Genomic DNA, 26,171 nt, shown 5'->3' with positions numbered 1-26,171 from the left:
GGGATGTATTTGCAACCCCTTATTCTGAAAGGATTCTGGTGCTGTTCAGGTGGATAGTCTCTCTCTCTCTCTCTCTCTCTCTCTCTCTCTCTCTCTCTCTCTCTCTCTCTCTCTCTCTCTCTCTCTCTCTCTCTCTCTCTCTCTCTCTCTCAGATCTAGGCAACATCCCTTGGTGTATATTTGGTTTGGATTTAGGCAAAACAAATAAGCATGAGTCAGGCATGGGACTCCAAAACAAAAACTAACAGTTTATATTTAGTCTAGTTCTAGGTAGACTAAATCCAACATAATAATTGCACGTCGAATCAAAACCAAATCCAATATTTTATATCTGTTCTAGTTCTAAGTAAACCAAATACAACATAATGGTAATAACAGTTACACATGGGACTCAGACCAGACCCATAATCAATAGTCTATATTTTATCTATTTGGTAAAATCTTTCTTATCCAAATCTGTCACTTTATTTTGGATACCTGTAAGTCACACTCTAAATCAAAGTTATCCAAACAAGATCAAGGAATCAGGTGGACTTGCAAGCCAAATACTGGAGGGAGTAACTGGCATTTCCAAACAATCATGGAAGTTGATATTTTCATTCAAATACACTTCCACTGGGTTCCAGTATTTGCATCTCCCTCAACTCCCTTTGAATATTCTTCCAAATGCCTCCTCCCAAACACAGCATAAAGGAATTGTGAAATATCAGTTCCCACAATTTCTTCAGTCAAGAGGATGGGTAGAAAGGGACATAAGGTGACGGGAGAGTATTTATAAACTCCCAACTCATTCCATCTACCAGCTTCATTAAAGTTCATATGAAAAGTTTGAGTATGAAGATGAAGATGAAGAAAAAACTGAGACACTGCAGAGATCAATATATTCACAAATGATCAAAATGATGGCTCTACATTGTCAAGATGCAGTACACTATTTACATGCATGCGTGCACACAGGCGTGTGTAACCCAGAAATAATAGTGTGCATCCAAAATTATTACTGCATACCTGCATATGATCCTAGACATAGTGCGCATCAAAAATCATGAGTGGATATTATCCTAGAGGTAACCACTAAATGGTGAACAAATCTGAAAGGTTAATGAGAACAAACCTCAACCTCTTGAAAAACTGCGCTGGGCATAACAAGAAAGTGTCACCTTCCAAAAATACTGACAAACTAAGAACAAAATGTCTTTCCCAATACAACTTAGGACTATTCTTTCCATAAAAAGCAACAAGTGTTAATTCCTATCGGTAGACAGAAACTCAACAAAAGCATAATTGAATCTGAAATCCTTAGAACAGAAACAGAAGAAAACTAGGAAGCAGTAGTTTGAGACTTGTTAAGGATGACACCCTCATATTTAACTTGAAACCACTTCATGGCATCCTCTTTTGTTACCCTATGATGAATGCCAAGTCGTGACTTGCATCGGCGGCGACGGCTCACACGGTATCCAGCACGTTCCAAAACCACATAGAAGTCCATACCGTAAATCCCAGTTGAGGGATCGTACCTTACAAGGGAGAAACAATGGCAATTGGCAAGCATCAGATAAAGTGTAAAATGCCAAAAATTGATAAAAGAGCAGAAGAAACACCGTAGTACAAATTAAGAGTAGTTCACAATGAAGGGAGAACCATGTATTAACAAAACAGAAACCGTTTTCTTTTCTTAAGCATGGACACAAGCTAACTGCAATGTAAGCTACCAGGTTTACCCCAATAACATACTTGAGCTCCCAATTCTAGTTACTATGCCTTTGACTTGAACAGCCCTGAAGCATGTGTGAAGCTCACAATTTTTTAGTTTCAGAAGCTGGACCGGCATTTTTTGATCTGCGGTAGGTGTTTCTTGATGGGAACCAAAATTAATGGCTGAATGGCGAATTCATAACATATTGGCTGAAGGATTAAGATTCAGGTGCCCACCAAGGGCACACCCAACTTGGTTTTGTAAAAATAAATCTTTGGTACTCCTAAGGTATGTTTGGTTGTGTTTTTGAAAAGTGAAAATACTGTTCAAAAGCTAAGTCACACAGACTCGGCTAGGGAGGCGCCGCACCCGAGTCGACACGCCCCGACACGGGTGCGGCTTAGGACACGGCCCGGACTCGGTCAACGAATCAAGGCCGAGTCCGTCCTCGTTTTGGACCCACGCCGGGGGGAGCCCCCGGACTGCCCTTTCTGCAAGGGCAAAAGTACAATTTGCAAAGTTTGTAAAAACACTCGTGTTGGTGCCAAACTTTAGAGGACAATATCCACATATATGCACACACTGGATATATATATATATATATAGCCGTGTCCCCGTGTCCAAAATTTTTGAAATTTCGCCGCACCCCCACCCATGTGACATAGCCCAAAAGAGATTCGCTTTCAAAATCTCATGAGAAAGTGAATCCCACACAAATGAGATTTACTTTCTAAATCTAACTTTTGGGGCTTCATGCCAACTCACTTTTTAAAAACTTGCTTTTGGGGTTATGTGCCAAAAAAGTTTCATGTTTGGTTGCTTTGGGGTACAGTTCAAATGAGATTCAATTTCTAAATCTCATGTAATTCCAAATCACATGAGATGCAACCAAGCGTACCCTTAGGTGATGCTTGTTTATGCCTCATGAGAATCAGACCCTCATTTCTCATGCAAATGAGAGAATGATATTCATTGGCCTCATTCTCTCGCATCAAGACAAACATGAGAAAATGGGTCTCGAGAAAATGACTCATTTGCAAAAGTAAATGAGCGTTGTTTTCTCATTTGGGTGAGAATCAGAATTGCAAGGGGAAGCTGAGATTTTGATTCATAAGACTCCAAACCACATCTGATTTGCAGTCGTACTTGGGCCAGAAAAACAGAAATCCCCTTAGTTGCTATGCTGAAGAGAAAATTCCACCTCATATAAAGGACAGACCTAAGTCTGTTGGATTATAGTTTTAAGATATGCTCTGGTTATATTATAATACATCAGTGATCAAAACCAAAATGGATTAGAGAAGAAATGTATAAACAACAGATGTGTGTATTCAGGCTTAGCTATGTCCTGATGTTATTCCTGAAGAAGCTCTCTCCCAAGAAGACAGGAATGTATAACTGGTTAGATCAAAACAAGGTTGTAAGTGGTGTAACGTTACCCATATCGGTCAGGACAATAGTAACACCAAATCGCATCGTAAACATATCATAAATTTTTAATAAATATTTTCAAAAAATCCCCAAAAAATAAAAAAAATCAGAAAAATAGTAAAAATTCTAAAAAAAAAAAAGTCATCACATAAAATAATGATGAATTGCACAAAATAGAACTATAAAATCACAAATGAAGCACTTATGTCTCTATGAGCTGCATAAAACATCATTAAGCATCAACTATCTCACAAGAACAATGCAAAATATTAAATATCTTGAAGAACATGCGACAAGACTCATACCTTCATACTACATAAACAAAAATATTATGACAATAGTAGCACTCAATTTTCAATCGGTTTTCACTCATTACTTGAGTGTCCCATGCCATGCCGGATCATCTGATGCCATCTTTGTTGGAAGAATGAGCCTAATTTCTACCTTGATATAAATCTTTAATTTTGGTGGATCCAACTTTTTTTTGGAGAGTAACTTTGTAATTTTACTCATAATAAATATTTTTTAACTTAACTCATTTTCTTGAGTGAAAAAATGGTGAAAATGCATTTTTTTTACCCAACACACTTCTTTGGGTGAAAAAAACAATGGAAATGCACTTCTAATGGCCTCCAGACAAATGGAGAACTTGGCCCTCAAAAGGTATTTTAAACCCAAAATGAAAAAAAATCAGCCTTTTTAAAGTGTGTCGAAGGTGTATCGTATGATACATTGAATACGGGTACGATACACAACTGTATCGCAATACGAGTGTGTATCGTATTGTAATCTTCAAAAGTAACGATATGTATCGTACCATATCGTATAATGCGGCATGATACAGACAACCTTGAATCAAAAGACAAATCCAGCCTATACCGGATCATGAAAGGCAAGTCATATTTTACTTGAACAAGGTTTTCAGTCAGTAACTGCTAGACAAAACTAAAACCTAACTGGCCAAAATATGACAAAATTGAAACCTATCAGTAGTGAAGGTCGTATTCATGAAATTTCAGTAGATCAGTGCAATCAAACTCACAATCAAAGCCTAATATCTGGAGCTTACAATTTAGGCTTAGTAATCAATGAGCAAATACATGGGAAAAAAGTCCATTATTACACAAGTAATTCTCACAAAATGACCTTATTTTCAAAGAATACCCATGGTAATCTAGTAGACAGAAACAAAGTCAACATCAGAAAACAGTGCACCTGTGTCAAACTGAAGAAAACTTAAATGGACATAATACCAAGGGCAAAAATGCATCCCAATGCTTAACCCAAATATGAACACAAATAGCACCCACACATAGTGAAGGTAAAAATAAACTCATGAAATTAGAAAAAGTTGAAACATAATAAACCACCAACTATCTGGGCCAAGACCAGTAAAGATTATAGGAGATAGCCTGACCAGAACTAGAAGGCAAAGCTCCATAATACCACCAAGCCAATAGAACAAGAAAAGTGTGCACCCAACAAATGTAACTTTTCATTTTAGTATCCGACTGGAGTGTTGGAACAGATGAAAACCACAATGTATATATAACAAGAGTGAACAGTCTTCCCTCCAGCCAGTTGGAGACAGCATTATATCTATGACATAACATATAAGCGTATGAATGGGAAGGAAAGATATAATCAAATTGAACCCTTTACAAGAAAAATTGCAATATAATCAATGCAAAATGGCATATCAAAAGACAAGACACAACCAGGAGCTTTGGATACCAAAAGACCACGTCCACTTGAAACTTGTCCATTTACATTGACAGTGTTGGTGGAACAATCGAATACCAGGCAATAAGAAATTGATTAACTTATTTCTAAAACAGAAAAATTAAGCATAGAGAAAGCTGGGAATAACTTCAGCAGATGATTAAATTCAATATTACTCAACTGAACCTGATTCCAATAGACCAGAAACGAAAAAAATTTAATAGCAATTACCGAGGTTTCTTCAAGACAACTGACTACATTGCAAACAAAACAAAGATGCCAAACAAAGAAAGGATCAAATCACACAAAAAATGACTGTAAAATCTTACTTTATTCCAAGATCAATATGCTCCTGAATCCCAAACCCGAAGCACCCAGTATCACTGAAGTTCCTCCTCAGCAACTCATACTCCTTCACCTTCAGCCCACTCTCCAAAAGCTGCATTGCCTTCTCGCCCCTAACGGTGACATAGCAAGCAATCTTTTCATTACGCCTGATACCGAAAGACCTAACAGTGTACCGAGCTGTAACACAAAACAATCATTTTATTGTACTGCATTTCCAAAACGCACACAAACAGGACAAAGCCACAAAAACTCATCGAACCTTTTGAGTACACCGGCGTCTGTCCGCTCAATTGCTCCAAGACCTATTCACGAAAGCATAATTCATCAAAACAGGCACGACCCAACAAATTTCACCTTCTTATTCACCATACTACCAATCGCTCTAGCATAGCAAGTGTACGATCCTATTTACCACAGCATATTTCACGGACATTTTAACTATTTAAACACCCGGTTTCAAATGTTCCCATTCAATTACGTCCTTAACGAGAAAATCAAGTGAATAACCATAAAAATCAGAAAGAACAGAAAATAAGCAAACAATTGCACCAGATGTTAAGATGGGGTGTGCATACAACACAATGAAATTATAAGAAAAATAGATGGGATCCAAGATTTATGTAATATTGGCCCTTGGGGGTTAAATTTTTTTTCTTTAATCGCAAGAAATGAGATCGATTTGAAGGATAACGTGCATCCTTCCGAAAATAAAAAACTCTAATCATGGTTTCCTGACCAAATCATTTTGTGGGTATGAAATTATTTCTAAAACTATCGCAAAACACCGCATTATTTTGTGGGTATGAAAAAATTTCACTAAAACTACCGCAAAACACCGCATGGAGAGAGAAAGAGAGGAGGGAAATGGTACCTTGGCGGCACGGGTCAATCGGTCACCGCTCTCTCCGACGGAGATGTTAAGGACGAGCTTCTGAACCTTGATCTCCCTCATAGGGTTCGACAATTTCTTCTCCGCTGCCTACCCCAACAACAAAAAACAATAAAGAGAAAAAAAACGCAAAAATGAATCAATCGAAGGCAGAAACACAGAATTAACCTATCAAATCCATAAAAATAAATTCATTAAGAGGAAGGAGAAAACCCACCATCTTCTTGCCTGCCCTCTGAAGCCTCACCTCTCCCTCCCTCTCTCTCTCTCTCTCTCTCTATAAAATGGGAGAGTGTGAGGCTGCACACATCAAACCCTAAAACTTATAGGGTTTTGGCGCCTCGCCAATTTACCTAAATGTCCTCTTCTTGGGGCAATGACTGACGTAAAGGTGCAAAAGAATCGGATATGATCCAGATCATATCAGATCTGAACCAGAGACAGGTCCTAATCAGATCCGATGAGGCAGGGTCGAACCCGGATTCGAAATATACGTGGTAATACTGAGTCTGGTAAAAAACGGCTCAAACAAGCCCTTTACATGTAAAAGATTCAACCGGATTGGATTTTAAATCCGATTTGAAATATTGATCCGATTTGAAAATAATTCACGTCAGCCAATCTGATCCAAATCCAATTTGGAATTTGGATCTTACTTTATAGGTTCAAAATCTGAAAATGACATGTGGATTCAAATCGGATATGACTAAATATGATCCGTTTGAACCCTGATAAATGTAGGAATGCAAAATTGCAAATCAGTCAGTCTTACAATTAGGGGTGGCAATTGGGTTGGGTAGGCAGGTTGACGGGTCAGAATACATCAACACAAACACGACCCATTTATTAAACGGGTCGGATGTGGCAAACACAAACACGACCCATTTATTAAACGGGTAACCCGACACGACACGGCTAACCCGTTTAATAAACGGGTCGGGTCGACACGGGTTGACGGTTCATGTAATAAGTGGGGGTTGACGGGTTGACACGACACATTAATTTTTAAGGCCTTTATATAAATGGGTTGCGGGTTGATGGGTTCTTGTAAACGGGTTGACCCGCCCGCCTAACCCGTTTATTAAATGGGTTGGCGGGTTGGCATACCCTTAACACGACCCGTTTAATAAACGGGTTAGGTGGATCGACCCGTTTACGACACGAACCCGTTTAAGCCAAACCCTAACCCAGCTAAGAAGCGGGTTGGCGGGTTAGGTCAGATTTTGCCACCCCTACTTACAATGCCATATTTTTGGATACGGATAGAGCATATATCTGGACGAGTTATGTTCTGTACTTCTATACATACATGGTTGGGTATTACTGGATCTGGTTTCAAGATTGGATAAACAAATTCAACCAAATCCGAGTTGGGTTTACTCGGACCCATTTTCCATGCAAAAGACCAATAGTATTTGTACTCATCCATTTTTCACCGGACTCAGTATCATAAGTCCCTAGATCAACTCTAGGTCCGTAATTTTATGATGGGATCCAGGCCTATTCAAAAGTCAGATACCAAGAACGAGCAGGGCTCTGCACACCTGGCTAGGTGGGTTGGTCTTTAAGGCGTTCAAGTTGAAGAAGGGTGAGAATTTGATACCGAGGGTGCATGTCCTTTGCCACAAGGCCTAAGCCAAATGAGAAACTATCCCCACTCTGATTAAGAGTACTCATAGAGTTTTAAGTTTGGTTAGATCATATAAAATTCACTTCCTAATACACTTTAGAAAGTGATTTGACATTGCTTTAACAGCAACCAAAAAAAAATTTGACATAAAATACCAAAAATAAAGTTCATAAAAAGTAAGTTAGCACATGACCCAAAAGCGAGATTTAAAAAGAAAATCTAATTTGTTTGACATTCACTTTAGGTCTTATGAGATCATGAGATTTTGAAAGTGAATTTTGAAAATGAATTCACTTTTCAAAAACACAACCAAACGTAGCCTTAGCCTGTAGACATTGACTCCAGTCCATAGTCAACCTGACCCTTCTCGGCCCTTACGAGAGGTCTAATCCATCTGATTATAGGTTAAAAAGATTTAGAGTGTTTGATTGGAAGAAGTTTGTTGGCTATCTGGAAAGTGATCAATTTTGATAAAAAGTTTGGTGGGTATGGCCTTTACCCATATTCACAATCCGAAGGATAATCTAAATTCATTATATTTTTGGATATTAAATTCATAAAATGCCAATAAAGCTTAAAAAAACGCATTTGTTTCAATTTATCACTTCTTTCAACTCATTGTGCTATTTTATCGAGATAAAACCATGATCTTGTAACAATATCCCAACTTTAGCGTGTGTATGTGAATACATATAAGAATGTATTTATTCAAGTGTGTGCATTGATGTATGGTTAGTTATCAACTCCATGTTCATTATGCGTTGGTCTACTCATGTACGGTTCAAACCACCATGTGATTATGCGAATATGCAAAAAAGGTGTTTATGGATATGCATGGATGTAAATTACATGAACCATGTTTTTTTTTTTATATTTACACCGAGAAATTATCCCCAAGATTAGAGACCTAATTGCATTGGCTTTGTCTGCCGTACTTATGGTCGTCGTCACACTTAGGCTTGCCCATGAGATTTGAATCTAGATCACCTGCCTAGAGGCTTAGGTCCCATCCCACTACACCAAACCCCTTTGGGAAATGCTGAATGTGGAGTTGGTAAGCTAACTATACATCAATGCACACATATGAACCATGCCTCATATTCATCTATCATGGTGCAAACTACAACAGAAGTTTGGAAGCTTAGGGAGGGCAATGCAGAGGCTGCCCCACCCTTATAAATGGCCCAACACGTCCAATGGTTTGCACACACTCTAGGTTGGTCCCTATGTGCACTTTAGTTGCTGGCCAAGCAGGTGCACATCCCTTGACCTGGCTGAACCCTTTACACACTTGCACCTCCGGACATGTAGGCATGTGGGATGTATATTACTCGAACCCATTCAATCCAAGCGTGCATGTTCACATAGATATAACTTGAATGCATCACATCCCTGCACCATGCATGCTAACTGCCAAAGAATTCTCTCCGCTGCCATTGAAATCCTACCGGTAATACAACTTTCTCCAGAAGTTCTCCAAGTAAGAGGATCTGTGCAGATGTGAACATGCGCATGCATGCACACACGCACATGCAGACACACACAGTCACAGTTAAAGGCTAAGAAAATTTTCTCACCTACCATCAAGTTCTTATTGCTAATATAAATTTCTCCAGTTCTCCAAGGCATGCGCACGTGCGCGTGCGCACACACACACACACACACAGAGTCAAAGTTGAATACTAACTAAGCTTGGATTGAGCTCTTCAACAACTCCACCAACTCTGCCTTCTTCAACTTGGAGTAGCCCTTAACTCCTTTAGACTTTGCAAGTTCCCTTAGTTCTGTAAGATTCATCTCATCAATTCTCTGCAACTCTCCAGCATTTTCGTCGGTTTTGCTTGAAACCAGACCATTGTCAACGTTTCCTTTAGATGCAGATGAAGGAATAGGTGACCTCTTAAAGAAACTAGAAGCTGGCCTACTCAACTTGAAGTCCCATTCTTTTGAAGAATCAATATCAGATTTCTCCTCTTTGCCTTGCTGTTGTCTCCTTAGAGATCATTTGTTATGCAGCACTTTGCTATCGGCTTTCCCTTGAACCAAAGCAACAAGGAAGTAACAAACATCACAGATCCATAAATACCATCATTGATAAACTTTAGCTCCATCTCAAACCACACGGATTGTACTTACATAAAAGTGCAGTAACATGCTAAACCAGAGCTACTGGACCACATAAAATTTATTGCAAATGTGGAAGTCGGAAAGTACCAACAACAGCAAAACTAATCATAAATTAGCAGTGGGTACACTAACCAATAAGATTGATGAAGCAGCAATTAATGCAAAAACAACCAATTGGAAAGCAATAGTCATGGTTGGAATCCTCCAAGGTACCAGCAAATCAATGAACTATACCATTTGATCCCTCTTGGACGCAATAATGTGTAAGAAAATGTATCATAAAGAGTTTCGGACGTGAACCTATTGTTGCCATTAATTACCTTTTCCAAGCTTTGTTGTAGGGTATTGGCGAAGTACTTCCAACACTGCATCAGCTGACTGCTGGGATCTTGAAATACCAGAACCGCTCTTTGGGGTGCTGACAGAACCTCCTTTAGAAATTGATGACTGTATCCGCCTGAACAGTGCAATGATCTCCTGATTTGATGAATCTACTACTTTACTGTGAGAATTTTGCTGAACCCTTTGATCCTTGTCTTCTGCATTTATATCAGAAGCTATATTTCTTCAAGGAGGATGGCCCCTTCTGTTTCCTTCAGGTTTTATACTCGAAACAGATAATTGAATCTGGTCCCTCTGTGAGGCAAATGCAAGAGTTCCATCTGCAATCTCTGCCAAGTTCAATAAGCTGCATCAAAAATGACTTCTTAGTTGCCAATTGACAACCGAATATAAGCTAGGCAGACAGATCCAGAAAAATTGTTTAATCTTTGGAGATTGAGTCACAGGAGTGACAAAGACCTAATTAAGATGTAGGAAATAAGCATATACAAAGAACTGGTGATTGCAAGCACCCATGCACCCTGACAAAAAGGAATGTGTAAAGAGAGAAAGTACACTACTGTTTTCATGGAATAAGTGATGTTTCCAGGAGAAAGTTAGAAATTCTGGCTACTGTGAAGAATCAAGGGCTTCAAGGTCATTATTGAAAAAACACCCAAGAAACTGCAAACCACTTCGGTACATGGGTATTTCAAACAAAAGTTAAACGCCAAGGTACCACAGTCGAAAAGGAACAGGGTGATAAGAAAAAATAATTTTAAAGTGAACATATGGTCATCCAACGTAGCTAAGGTATTATGTGGGGATCAACCACCTATCTCACAAAGTTGCGCTTGTAAGTACAAAAAAGTCTGAAACTATTTCATAATTGCTTCAGCATTAGTTGTTTAGCATGAATTCATTTCCAGCATAAACTGAAGCTACTGCATTCACATTTCAATCACAGTCCATGTGCTACATTCCAAGCCATGCGATCTAAGTTAGGCTCTCTTTGGAATCCTGTATTTAGTGCTGAGATGCCAAATCCTGGAATTTTCAAGTGCAGGATTTGGAAGCTACAGGATTTATCAAATCCTTCATCTGTTTGGGAGACAATTTTAGGATTTTGACTGCATTGAACATATTCCTCCCAAGTACAGCTGTCAAAGTCAAACTGCCACATAATAGTACCAAGAAGGAAGAAACAAATATTTAATTGTGAGAGGACATTGGAAGATGGGAAAACCAAATATTTAATGCTTGAGCCACCGAATTTGGCAACTACATCCTCTCTAGGATGTAGCTGGACTTGGGAGATGGGAGGACCAACTCCCATCCCATCTTCCAGATTTGGCAAATACAAGTGCACCCAAACGGAAGATGGTGATGGAAAACTCCATGAACTAACTCCAACACCACCATCTATGGGTTTCCAAACAGAGCCTTATTGGTAAAATCTCAGAATCATACTAGACCAAGATCCATGCATTCGACGAGCAAACTAGTTTGGATAAAATTCAGGATTAACACAATGTTTCTAATAGTTTCTAAGTTCTAACATTCTTTTTGTTACAAGGGTCTGTTGGGTCCGGCGAGGCGGCATACCAGACGGCGTCACTGTAGCAGTGGCCCTGCAAAAAACAGAACAGAAAAACAAAATATAGACAGCGTACCTGATGCTGCCATTTACGGAGGTCGGAGGTCGCCGAAATTGGTCGCCGGAATTTCTGCTCAGCCGGACTGCAGCCCTTCACGAGCCCAGGCTACCAGATGCAGTCGGTGAGTAGACCTTCGATCTCCTTTTCCACCGTATTTTCTTTTTTTTTTCTCACCTGGGTCGCTCATGATACCCAACCTTTATATGCATAAGGTGGGAACGGTTACGCACCGTTCCCCTTTATCTCATGCTGATTTATCGGCATGATCATCCCTCAATGGGGATGTATCCACATTGTGGATAACCACCACGTTAACGTGGTGGTTAATCCAACATTCTCCCACTTGATCCGACGATAAATCTTTTTAACCAGAAAACCTTATGGAAATAACTTGATGAATAGAATGGCCTTTATATTCTATTCTAAAGGTCCTTAGTTGAATCTCTAATCCTTATGAGATTAACAACAACCATAATGAGAATCAAATGACTGAAAGTGATCACTTTATTTATATGCATATGTTAAAAAGAGTTTAACAATCCCATCCTCATTACATGTTCGGAATATAATCCCGGTGCTAGCCCTTTAGTAAGAGGATCAGCGATCATCTCTTTGGTACCAATATTGACAATATGCACTAAATGATTCTTCGTCCTTTCTTTAACAACAAAATACTTCAATTCCATATGCTTGCATGACGTAGTACTTTTGTTGTTGTTTGAAAAGGACACCGCAGCTTCATTATCACAGTAGACCTTCAGTGGCTTCCCAATGGAATCGACCACCTTTAACTGTGATATGAAGTTCTTTAACCATATAGCCTGCGAAGTAGTCTCGTACAATGCAATGAATTCTGCCTCCATGGTGTGGGCAGCAGTGGTCGTCTGCTTTCCACTCCACCAAGAGATCGCTCCCCCAGCAAGTAAGAAGACGTACCCAGTAGTAGACTTTCTACTATCAAGGCATCCTCCTAAATCCGCATCTGAGTAGCCAATGACCTCGAGGTGGTCAACTTTATGATACGTTAACATATAGTCTTTTGTCCCTTGCAAGTACCGCAAGACTTTCTTGGCAGCCTTCCAATGGGGTAAACCTGGATTAGACTGAAATCTGCCAAGTACCCCTACTGTAAAAGAAATATCTGGTCGAGAACATGTCTGCGCATACTGCAAGCTGCCAACAACTGATGCATATGGATAAGCACTCATCTGTGCTTTGTCAATATCGTTTTGTGGACAATCCTTTAGGCTCAACTTGTCACCTTTTGATATGGGTGTAGAAGTAGGAGAACAATTCTCCATCCCATATCTCTTTAACACCTTTTCTATATAGGATCTTTGGGAGAGGCCTAGAAACCCTTTTGCTCGGTCTCGACGAATCTCAATGCCAAGAACATAAGCAGCCTCACCCATATCTTTCATATCAAAATGTGATGCAAGAAACTGTTTTGTCTCTAAAAGTAACTTCATATCGTTGGTTGCAAGTAAGATGTCATCCACATACAACATCAATATAATGATCTTACTCCCACTTTCCTTAAAGTATATACATTGATTAATAATGTTTTCTGTAAACCCGAAAGTCACAATGACTTGGGAAAATTTAATATACCATTGTCGCGAGGCCTGTTTAAGTCCATATATTTATTTGTTAAGCTTACAAACCAAACAATTATTTTCAGAGAAACCAAGAGGTTGTTCCATGTATATCTCTTCATTCAGATCCTCGTTGAGGAACGCTGTTTTCACATCCATCTGATGTAGCTCTAAGTCATAATGAGCTACGAGGGCCAGAATAATCCTCATTGACTCCTTAGTTGAGACAGGAGAGAATGTCTCATTATAGTCAATGCCCTCCATCTAGGTGAATCCTTTAGCAACCAATCTTGCTTTATGTCTCTCTATGTAACCTTTGGAGTCCTTCTTGGTCTTAAAGACCCATTTACACCCTACGGGCTTTACTCCTTTAGGTAACGTGACAAGATCCCACACTTGATTTTTAGCCATAGAGTCTAACTCTTCTTTCATGGCTTCAATCCAGTGCGAAGATTGTTTGCTTTCAACAGCTTCCATAAAATTCAACGGGTCATCATCTATATCTATGAAATCACCAGGCTCCTGAAGGTACACCACATAATCAGGATGTATGGCAGATCTCCTAATCCTTGTGGATCTCCAAACAGGTCGTTCCTCAGGCTCAGATGAAACCTGATCATCTTGCTCGTGCTCTTCCGCATTGTCCACAATAGATTCACTTTGGATTTGTGCATTAACAATCGAATGATCAACCGCACCATCATTAGGAATAACAATATGGTATCTTTCGATATTTTCCTTAACAGGTGATAAAACTGGATCCTGTATTTTCTCAAAACCAATGCTTTGAAGTGCACTTAATCCTACTGAACCATCTTCTAAGAATTTAGCCTTATCCGTTTCAACAATCTGTGGTGAGTGAGATGGGCAATAAAACCTGTACCCTTTTGATCTTTTTGGATAACCAATGAAATATCCACTGGTTGTTCTTGGATCAAAGGCTTTAATGTGGGGGTTATACAGTTTAGCCTCTGCAGGACATCCCCATATGTGCATATAAGACAGTGATGGTTTCCTACCTGTCCACAACTCGTAAGGAGTTTTAGGCACAGATTTCGTAGGAACCTTATTCAAAATATGCACAGCAGTCCTTAAGGCTTCACCCCACAACTTTATGGGAAGTGTTGAATAATTCAACATAGCCCTGACCATTTCTTTAAGCGTACGATTTCTCCTTTCAGCTACACCATTCTGATAGGCACTACCAGGCATGGTATATTGAGGCACAATGCCTTCCTCTTTAAGAAATCGCGCTAATGGTCCTTCCCTTTGCCCCATCTCAGTAAACCTACCATAATATTCGTCACCTCTATCAGACCTGACTATTTTAATAACCTTATCAGTTTGTTTATCTACTTTTTTCTTGAATTCCTTAAACATCTGAAAAACATCAGATTTTTCGAAAATCAAGTAGAGATACATATACCGTGAATAGCCATCAATAAAGGTGACGAAATATTTTTCGCCTGTGTAACATGGGGAAAACGGTCCACATACATCCGTATGGACTATTTCTAATATCTCACTACTGCGTTTGGCACCCTCTTTATATGTGTTTGTATGCTTAGCCTTTATGTAATCAACACATGGGTCATTGTCATTAAAATCTAGAGATTGTAAGATCCCTTCATTTACCAGTCTCTTTATTCTCTTTTCAGAGATATGACCCAACCTTCGATGCCAAAGCATGTAAGATTTATCATCTGTCATGCTACGTTTATTTCCAACCAATGCGTAATCAGAAGTCAAAGACTCCTGAGTTTGGATGTTCACATTCAATCTATATAAACCATCATAAACAGATGCAGAACCAATTTCAATTGAATTTCTGAATATGAACAATTTGGAATTTTCAAACTTAAAACAATATCCAAATTTATCCAACTTTGAAATTGAAATTAAGTTTCTATTATACGATGGAATATAAAAGACATCATGAAGATCTAAAACTACGCCCGTATCCAGAGTAATCCTGCAGGTTCCAACACCCTTCACATGTGAACGCATCTTGTTTCCCGAATAGATGCTTTTCTCATGCATTGTTGGTTCTCTTTTGCTCAGGAACAACTGTAAACAGTTGGAAATATGAACAGTAGCACCAGAATTAATCCACCAGCTATTTTCAGGAATTTGTAATAAATTACATTCATGAGAAACAAATGACAAATTACCTCTCTTTTCCAACCACTTCTTGTACTTTATGCAATCTGCCTTTATGTGTCCCTTCTTGCAAAAGAAGCACTTTATGGGAGCAGAGTTGGATTGCTTATCTTGGGATGACTTATCCCCAGTTGGCTTCTTCCTAGCATTTCTCTTAAATGCATTCTTCCTTGGTCCTACTTTGGACGTATGAGAAGTCATATGTGCACTCTGCACCTTCTCACCTTTCATTCTCTCTTCTTCTTCAACACACTTGGACATGAGTTCATTAAATGTCCATTCATCATTATGTGTGTTGTACGAGATTTTGAAAGGTCTGTATTCCAAAGGTAAGGACGTTAGAACTAAATGCACTAGGAAAGAATCAGAGATGGTGAGCTTCATGTCATTCAGCTGAGACGCTATGTGTCTCATCTCCAAAATGTGCTGGCGAATGTTTCCCCCTCCAGTATATTTCATAGATATCAGTTTTGACATCAGGGTACTGGCTCTGGCCTTATTTGAACTCACAAACTGTGCCTCAATGGCATTCATGAATTCTCTCACTGTTCTGCATTGTGGGATAGCACTCTGAATGTTCTTAGCTACTTTAGATTGCAAAAGCAATAAACTAAGTCTATTCGAGCGCTCCCACTTCTCAAAAGCAATCTTTTGATCAGCAGTACTCTGATCAGTGAGGGCAGCGGGTTCATCTATCCTTAGGGCCAGATCTAGATCCATATACCCTAATGCAAATAAAAAGTTTCTTTCCAATCACTAAAATTGGATCCATCTAGAAAAGGAATAGAGCTAGAGCCATCTAAAATCACAGAACTAGAAACTGCATGACAAAAGACACGTATCAGGAAGCATTCATATGAGACTAAAACTTTAGTGGAAAAAGCAAAATAATAAAGGCCTTTGATATGCTTCTTTCCAGGCGAGTGAAGGGGGTCATCGGAGTCCTACTTTGGTAAGAGCTCCGACACGCGAAACCACTTCGCCTACCGACCATATTCGGTAAAACTAAGGTTCGTGTGAAGATAGACCATCAACACAAGGTATCTTTGGATACACATGAGTGATGTATCTCGACACATTTACCTTATTCTACCCTACTTAAATTCCAAACACGATAAAACTACCTTTGGGTCGTCTATCGTTTCATGAATACAAGTACAATGTGCATATCGGCTTAGGAACTGTATGATAGTATAAAATTCATTTATGACTCACGTGTATTTAGTCACTTTGGTGACATGAAAACACTGAATCATCTAACTATCCTTAATGCTAATATGCAAAATTATATCTTAAAATGGTCCGTAAACCGAATGGACCAGACATATGACTCTCGAAATGGTTCTAAACTGAATGAATCTGTCATATGTGCCATGAACCAGTCTTAAAGCACTCTGAACCGGTCTGAAACAGCTCCGAACCGGTCATCCAAGGGTTCGAACCGGTTCTAAATCTTATGAACCGGGTCAAATATGAACAAAAGTTCATTAAAACCCTATAACCGTATGCCAAAACCCCTCTATTTTCTTATATTTAAGAAAACAGGGTCTTAACATCTCGGAACCGGTGAGAAACTGGAAAGAACCGGCCAAAAATGGCTCCGAACTGGTCCCGGAAGGGGACTGAGTCAGTCCTTGATCCAGTTCAGGCCAAATAGTGCCTGGACCCTTCTGGATCCGGGTCAGACCCGACTGCTTACTGGATCTGGGTCAGACTCGGGGTTATCCGGATCCGGGTCGGACCCGGTTAAGACCGGATTCGGGTCGGACCCGGTACAACCGGATCCGGGTCGGACCCGGTTAAGACCGGATTCGGGTCGGACCCGGTTAAGACCGGATTCGGGTCTGACCCGGTTAAGACTGGATCCGGGTCTGACCCGGTTAAGACCGGATCCGGGTTGGACCCGGTTAAGACCGGATCCGGGTCGGACCCGGTTAAGACCGGATCCGGGTCAGACCCGGTACATACCGGATCTGGGTCTAACCCGACTCATATTGGATCCGAGCCGAAACCCGGTAATAACCGGATCTGGGTCGGACCCGGTAACCGCTGGATCCGGGTGTGAACCGGAGTTTAGCTTATCCGGGTCGGACCCGAGCGGGTCCCCATCCGAATCCCAGATCCGATCCGGGTCACCTTATGGATCAGATTCGGGTGGGCGGGTCCGGTTCAGAAAATGAACCTGACCCGAGAAACAAAACGTAAAGAGTCGAAATAGGGTTTTTCTGAACCCTATTTCGCCCTTTTCGATTTTGTTGCAGGGTGTGGCCGCCGATTCCGACGATCGAACGATCGCCGGCAACCCCGACGGCGAGGAGGTGTCAGCCACCACCGTCGGTGACCCAATGGTCACCCCGCAGTCGACGGTGGGGCGACAGCAGCTGCAACATCAATTTGCAGAGGGAGCTTGCCTCTGCCGCTGCCTGCCGGCGACCCATGCAGCTGGCAGTCGGCGAACGCCTGCCGTCGAACAACCTCGGCGCCTGCCGACGATCAACGCCGGAGCATTGAAGACGTCACAGGTAAGTCTTCTTTTTTTTTATATATATATACTGTCGCCCAACGGCGACAGTCGCCGGTGCCGGCGACAGGCGCCGGTGACCAGCAGCAGGGTCACCCCACGGTGACCTGCGTTTCTGGTCAAAACCGGAGCACACCCCGCGGCGGAAGCGGGGTGTGGGCCCATAACCCAATGTTGGGTCCGGCGAGGATTTCCGGCAAGGCGGCATACCAGACGGCGTCACTGTAGCAGTGGCCCTGCAAAAAACAGATCAGAAAAACAAAATATAGACAGCGTACCTGATGCTGCCATTTACGGAGGTCGGAGGTCGCCGGAATTTCTGCTCAGCGGGACTGCAGCCCTTCACGAGCCCAGGCTACCAGATGCAGTCGGTGAGTAGACCTTCGATCTCCTTTTCCACCGTATTTTCTTTTTTTTTTCTCACCTGGGTCGCTCATGATACCCAGCCTTTATATGCATAAGGTGGGAACGGTTACGCACCGTTCCCCTTTATCTCATGCTGATTTATCGGCATGATCATCCCTCAATGGGGATGTATCCACATTGTGGATAACCACCACGTTAACGTGGTGGTTAATCCAACAGGGTCCAAAAAAAATGAATGAACAGGAGTACCATCAACAGTTATGCCCAGACAGTTAGCCAGGCATACCAAAAGCAGTGCCAATCCATATTAAACAAACACTTTTTTCCTATGCTAGAACCTCTCGAGGTTGAATCACCATGGAATACTGCATTAAATGCGTTCCCCCAGATAAAAATGTGCTTGAATCAGAAAACTGTAACCAATTTAACACTCACACAAACATGCAGGCATATGCACACGAGTACACACAACACACACACACACACACAAGGTGGGACGAAATGCCAACAAGAAAATCAGATGCTAACTTTTGATTCTGATATTTTGTTAAAACTTTACTTAGCTTGTCCAAGACCTACACAGATGAAGAATCAGTCAATTTTCCACCTTAATTCTCTTTATTTTTCATGCGTTTCTTGGATCCCCTTTTGAAAAAACGTTGCAGTGACTAGCATATCTATTTGAAAATAAACTGTTATAAAGTGCTTTGCTTGCATACAGATATTACAAAAAAATCTTTAAACATAACACGGATTTGAAAGTTCCAAATAACAGTTAACATTTTAAGTTAGCATCAGCTTAACATATTATTAGTATGCCATGAGCTCCAGTTCTCCATGTAAAGAAGCTTAGACAAAACTTGTTTAAAGTGTTTTCGCTAATTTCATTTTTAAATCTTCCCATCTTTTCAATCTACTGAAAATACAATGCTGGAATTGATGAAGTGAAAGGGATAGATCTCGTGAGGAACAAGATGCCTGATTGGAAACACTTTAAAATCTGACAATTAACACGTTTCCAGTAAAGTTTGATTTCAATAGTTGGGAGTTATGTCTCATCCTCTTAAGAGGAGTTTGAATGCACCAGTTTGCCTAACTGCAAAATCTCCCAGCTTAACCAGTTGAGTAGGTACCCCTTAAGAACATAAACACAAACAGTTGGCTTTCAGTAAGCTTGGTAAAGTGGTGATCCATGGATTTAGCGGTTTTCAGGAGTCAAGTAATCGTTTTGTATCTTCCTGAGGAGCGAGACTCTTCCAATCGAAACTTCTATTCGGTTCGTGATGTTCAGAGAAAGAAAATCAAATTGAGGCTTTGCAGAGGACATGATTTTAGAGTGGGCTCATGTCAAGGAAAAGTAATTTACTATCACAAGTTCTTCGTCATGCAACTTCATCCAAATTAACTATAACATAAACCAAACTTCTAGTTCCGCACTGTGCATACTGTAATTAGTTAATTGCTACTGCGATTTACACGCTACGTTTTCAACCAGTTACCAAAAATTTTGCCAAACGACCTTCAAGAAACACAAAAATGACAAAAGGGGAGAAAAAGGGAAACCCCACAAAAGAAAAACGCCATTTTTCATCAAATTTAGTTCATGTTCAGAGATATCCATTCCTGAATGCGTCTAGAAAATGGGTTTTTCTCAACAAAGGAAATATCATCCCTGTAAAAGATGGAACATAGGAAAACCCCACAAAAGAACTCAGATGATACTTATCATTTTTCACCTTAATTGGAAGAATGAAACAAAACCTGGTCCCACACTATGGAAAATCAAAGACAAAACCAGATTTGAATACCACACAAGATAACCAACCAAGGGAAAAAGGAATAAATTGTAGTTCTGGGGTTACCTATATCAGAAAAAGCGCATCTTTTGGTGAAGGAAATGGAGGCAGTGGCAGGGAATGGAGTGGAGTGACAGTGCATCTTTCTTCAGATATAAGCTCAGATTTGCACCATGGGTAGCAATCTGCTGATATGTACGGTGCAAAATGCTCATACGTCTCGTGCGTCTCCAAAATGACTAAAGTGTTCATTCTTTTATTAAATAGGTAGTCCAACTTGTATTTGTTGGTTAATAATACCGTTGGATTTAAGTTAAAGAGGTTTACTGTTTGGGCGCCAAACTTAGACGACCAAAACTTGAGCAGCAAGTGGGCTAGGCCCAGACTTGATTTACAGAGCATTGACTTCCTAGACAACAGAGTTTTTGTAAGCCAGCGCCACTGGCACGACCATTGGTATGGCAGGTTGAGCCATCGCAGATAGGTCTTCGTGCCAGATGCAGTTTCTTCGGGTTATAAAAAAAAAAAAATGACTCGGTTTGTGCCTTAGTCATTTTATTTAACTTGGTTCAAACCGGACTTGGATCTAGTGGGCTCCAACTTGCGGTAGCTTTGCTAATATTGGCGATGTAGCTGACTCTCGAAAAAAGTCTCATAACAGAATTGGATCGCCAGACCGACTTGGTTCTCATAACTGCAGTTAGTTTTCATGCCACCAACAGCAACTTGATTCTCATAACTGCAGTTAGTTTTATTTTAGCAGTTTGAATTGCTTTACATTTGATTTTAAATTCCAGTTGTTGTCTTTGAATCATAGCAGTCTCAGACACTCAATTGGTTCTGTTTTAAATCATATCAGCATGACTATTTATGGAAACATTGTAGGGTATTTTAGCAAAGTTGGTTTAAGTTGTTTGTCCTATGAATCTCTATAGAAATCAATGAGAGTTCGTTCTTGTTTCAAGACCTAGCACTATCATGATTTATGTTAAATTATATATCGATTTCATATCCGCTTGCTTTAAAATTTTAAGTTTTGGAGGCTGATTTTAATGAAACTGGTGGCCCTAAGGTTTGACATTAATTTATGTTGGATTAAATAGACTTGAAACCATAATTTGTCTGAAATAACTTGTTTTGTGACACTATTATGTGTTATGTCATATATGCCTGTTTTGGAAAAAAAAATTTATGTACATGAGGAGGATGTTAATGAAACTGGTGGCCCTGAGGTGTGGCCTTAAATTTTTGTCGATTTAAAATTGACTTCAAAACATATATATTTGTCTGAAATGAAATGTTTAGTTGACCTTGAGTAGTTCTAATCCTGTTGGCACACGAATACATAGAACTGCATTCTTACTTTGTTGTTATGATGCACAAGTCCCTAGGATGCCAGTGTTACAGCATGAGTGGCAATAGAGGCTTATGCATACGATGGTTGACAAACTCAAGTTTGTGCATGGCTTTATTCGAGATGTTGTGGGCAATGGTCCCTAACCAATGAGAATACCCTAAGAATTTGCATATATCTTGATAACTGAAAATAGATAAAAAAGTCACATTACGATTGCATTTTCTCCCATAAATCTTAAATGACCGTGAGTTCTTTGGGTACATTATATGGTCTAAAGGACCCAATCTCTAACCACGAGAGCATAGGAGACAACCACGTGGATCCTAGATGATGATGTGCTGAAAAAACCCATGGACCCGTCCCCCACCAAGTGGATTAGGAGATTTTGTTGTTTGTTGTGGTGTGTATAACTACATCCAGGTTCGAGTCCTGGTGCCCGCGACTCCGTGCTGTCTTGGGATTTAAAATACACTAAAATGCTTGTTTAAATATACACCTCCTTGTAGGCCAAGGAGTTGTGCCCTTGATTATGTAACATGTTCGAAACAATAATTGTGTGTATCATGTAAGAGCAACAAAAACTAAAATGAAAAGAAATAAGATATATTGTGCATTCATTTAGGAGAGCTTTGGATTTTTATGCGTGAGTGTCCCCTTTAAATAGTTGGGATATGTAGAGTTGTTTGCCATCTTAGATAGGTGGGTTGATGGTTCATAATTGACTTGACTCGTGTTTTTGTCTGAAAAATGTTTGGTTTTAACTATGCTTGCACTGTTATACTATACTCCTGAAGCGTGTTGAGTGAAAAGACCTAAGAAGACCATTGTTATCTCATCTTACTATTTTTAATGGTTTTCAGGTGCCCAACATTAGACATGCAGGTGAAGGTAAACACTCGACAGTCAAGAACCTGCATGGAAGGATCTGCGACTCTTCTGCCATATATTTTTGGTTTTTTGTTTTGTAAAAGAACTTTTTTTTTGGTGGCGATATATGAAATTTTGTCAGATTGCAAATGAAATGATATTTTGCATGTGTGCAACTTCGCTATGCTTGGATCAGTTTTTGAGACTTAAATAACTTGTTACAGAAATTTACTATTTATATGATTTGAAATCCTTCCACTGTATTTGAATGAAAAGTGTTAAAGAAAAAAAAACTCGGGTGCTATAGTTACGATAACGTGGAGTTGGTGATGGGAAGACTTTTTCTGACCTAAAAATAAAAAGATTATAGTAGAAAAGCAGGTTGGAAGAATAACAAAGCACTGATCAAAACATATGCCAAAATCATTCATGAATCATAATAGTATCATAATTTATGATCTACAAAATGGTTTTTGGCGTTCCTTAAACCAACGATGTGTCTACAACAAAGTCTAAATTTTCATAATACCCAAAACACTGGCCCCAACTCAAAAACCCTTCAACAAAATATAGAATCGGTAAGAAGCTGTAAAGACTGTGATCTTAAGTATGGTAGGCAAAGTCTGATCTTGGAGGTGATGTCTCCGTGTAAATATAAAAAAATATATAGAAGAATATAAATTATTTTTAAAAAATACAGAGTCAATTTGGGTTACAAGGAATGAACTCTTCAACAGTACAGATTGAAAGATAAAACTCACTCCATCCGATGTTTCATCAATAATATAATGTTGTTGGTGGCCGTGCCCATATCTGAGGCATTCCATCGTGCCAACTATCTAAATATGCAGAATTGAAGTGCCATGGAATAACTGATAAATGATAAGATGGTAAATGACTACCAATTAATCGGTACACATTAACAAGATTTAAGCAGTAAGAGCAAGGATGCCGCAGAAGGTTTGGTTTTAGCGACTGGAAACTATTCCATATGGGCAGGAGGAAAGACTCATCAAGTTTCACACTGCGGACATCGAAATAAGGTCATGGTCAATATGGCACCTTTCGGCCTGTCACTAGAAGTCAGTGCTATAATGGTGGCGAGGCAGGATCAGGTGTTAGTACTGATGTTGATTAGATGGAGATCTGATTGCCTTGGTCATCTTAATATGTGCTAGATACTCTGGCAGCCTTGCGTGCATACCATTTTATTCACATGCATTATTGAGTACAATGTGATACTCTGCTCTCTTCTTTTTTTCGATAACGAGGGGAAACCACCACTGTGTTGGGATTAGGTGCAATGTCATTGCACAACTACAATGTGCCGCTGCACCTGATCACCATTCATCTGCTGTTGAGCCCCACTCTAACAGGCTGTACAATAGATGCAATGTGCAGCGGCATATTGTATTTGTGCAATGCGATTGCACCTAATCCCAATGCAATGGTGGCTTCCCCTCGTAAAAAAAAAAGTGCAGAGATGCTCACAATGTACTCAATAATGCACGTGAATAAAATGGTGTGCACGCAAGGCTGCCAGAGTATCTAGCACATATAAAGATGACCGAGGCAATCAGGTCTCCATCTAATCAACATCAGTACTAAGCCACAGACACATACAAATTTTATTTTAATTTTAATTTTTAAATAATTTTTAGTAACATTTCAACAAAATTTAATTTTTATATGCTTAAATGCAAATACAGGTTTTTCATTGATTAATAAATTTAGAAAAGCTATGTCCACATGTCTTACTTTTTTTCTTTTCTTTTTTTTTTTCTTTTTTTTTTTTTGGGGGGGGGGGGACTTATATTGCATGTTAGTCATACTTAGGGATGCCAATATGTTGGATTTTAACTGATATGCAAACGAATAAGAATCAACTTAGTTGGATGTGGTAAGCCAAAACCATAATTGATTGCAATTGGATGCAGATATGGTTTTAATTTTTCTACTGTAGAATCCAATGGATATCCAAATCTGATTGCATCTAAAAAGTCAGATTTAGTATGATCTTTTCACGACCCAAGTTCAATTTAAATCGATATGATTAGTTGGATTTGGTGTCAGCAACATTCCATCCTAATCCAAATGGATTGCATCCCTAGTTATCCCCGTATCTTTGTGACACTTATATTTATAGGATGGGGCTAAAAGCTTCAAGCCCCTGTTTTAATTGACAACGGCACTCTTTTCAGTTAGGGCTTCAAGCTTGATACTGACATTAATAGGGTTGAAACTTTTTTTTTTAAAGACAAGCTGGGCTTAGGCAGACCCATATACCATTTATACAACGATATCATTGGGATTTGAACTTGAAGCCACCTAACGAAGGAGAGTTATGTCAGGGGGACACGGATAAAAAGGAGACGAGATACGTTATTTTGGGTATTTTTTTATTAAAAATAATATACAAAGGGACACGACACGAGAGCAAGTCGAAGAATCCCTGTGACATAAAAGGAGAGTTACTAGGTCTCAATTGATATTGTGCATAACGCCGAACTCAGGTGTAGCACATAGTGACATATATCGACCTTTAAAAAAGAAAAAAGAAAAGGATGATACAGTCAACAAAGGTTATAAACAAAGGTTATATGATTAATGAATAATGATAGAAAATACATTTCCGATTTCTATTTTTCTTTGCAATATTTGCTTTCTAAATGATAAAAACCGTCCAACTTATGAGTTATTGACAACAACATGTCCAATCTTTCCACTATTTTAGTCAGCCACCTTTCCAACGTGAATATAGTTGTAAAATCATTTAGGGTTTGGCCATTATTTTGTTGGAAAAAGCAACTCATCTTAATGGGAGGCTGAAGTTGTCAACTATCGGGTTTGGACTTGAGTTTAATTGGACCCATCGTAAGAAAAATCATACCCGGACTCGCGATACAAACTACATGAACCAGACCCTGGGCATACTCGGTAAAACCATATTTTTTATTATTTCTATATTGAATTTTTTCCGAAACTCGGGTCTGGAATAAAATTTCACAAACTATACCCGGGATATTAGTCAGGCCTTCAGGTTCAGATCAGGGTCTTCTTATTTATCACCATACCCAGACCCTATAGGTTTGGTTCAGGTCGGGTCCGGGTAAAGCCTACCCGATGAGAACCCTAGTTGAAAATGACCCATCACCACTCCCTTCTCCACTCTCAACGCCATTCTCATTAGAGTTCCCAAACACCTACGGAGGTAGGGGTATTAATTAAAACTCTTGTTAAACTCCATCCTCAGACTCAAAAACAACGCCTTAAATGAGTCAAAAAGCTACTTCACTTATCTGTTATTTACAAAAAACAGCTTGACATTTTGGTTCTTAATTTTTGCTGTTTGCTTTTATAATATATGTTTCAATTGGTCTCAAAAATAATTTAATTCAACCTTGTTTATTAAAAAAAGTGAACAAAATGCCCTCAATGTTGATTTTCTTTGAAAAAGAGGATGCAAAATGAGCCGTTTTATTAAAAGATAAAACTGTCATTTTATACCTCATACCGTTTTTGGAAATGCAGATAAAATTGGTGCAATAATCCAAATACAATTGTTGTGTGTTTTTTTTATAAATAGCTATTAAGCAAGGTGCCTTGTGTAAATTATTTATTTCGTTCGACAAGACAAGGGTTAATTTGTAAGACCAAGAATGCATTTGGAACAACAATGAAAAA

The 26,171-nt window shown here is 39.5% G+C and overlaps 1 protein-coding gene and 1 long non-coding RNA gene across 2 annotated transcripts; both read right to left on the bottom strand.

Moving 5' to 3' along the window:
* Positions 1-1,099: 1,099 nt before the first annotated feature.
* On the bottom strand, positions 1,100-6,405 carry LOC149814257 (large ribosomal subunit protein uL5-like). Its single transcript, XM_089989008.1, has 5 exons — positions 6,307-6,405; positions 6,072-6,179; positions 5,460-5,502; positions 5,182-5,377; positions 1,100-1,520 (listed from the first exon to the last, which is right to left on the bottom strand). The coding sequence occupies exons 1-5, from the start codon at positions 6,307-6,309 to the stop codon at positions 1,322-1,324; spliced, it is 549 nt and encodes a 182-aa protein (XP_089845134.1). The 5' UTR covers positions 6,310-6,405; the 3' UTR covers positions 1,100-1,321.
* Positions 6,406-9,059: 2,654 nt separating this feature from the next.
* LOC149814256 (uncharacterized) lies at positions 9,060-20,496 on the bottom strand. The gene is made up of 3 exons (XR_016427874.1): positions 20,330-20,496; positions 10,167-10,534; positions 9,060-9,755 (listed from the first exon to the last, which is right to left on the bottom strand). It is a non-coding gene; the product is annotated as an uncharacterized LOC149814256 (long non-coding RNA).
* Positions 20,497-26,171: the final 5,675 nt, after the last annotated feature.

This window comes from Nuphar pumila, chromosome 15 (assembly GCF_984573655.1).
Source record: "Nuphar pumila chromosome 15, dmNupPumi1.hap1.1, whole genome shotgun sequence".
In the NCBI taxonomy this organism is placed as follows: Eukaryota; Viridiplantae; Streptophyta; class Magnoliopsida; order Nymphaeales; family Nymphaeaceae; genus Nuphar; species Nuphar pumila.
The sequence above is the reverse complement of the archived record's forward strand: the minus strand, read 5'-3'. Positions and strand labels throughout refer to the sequence as shown.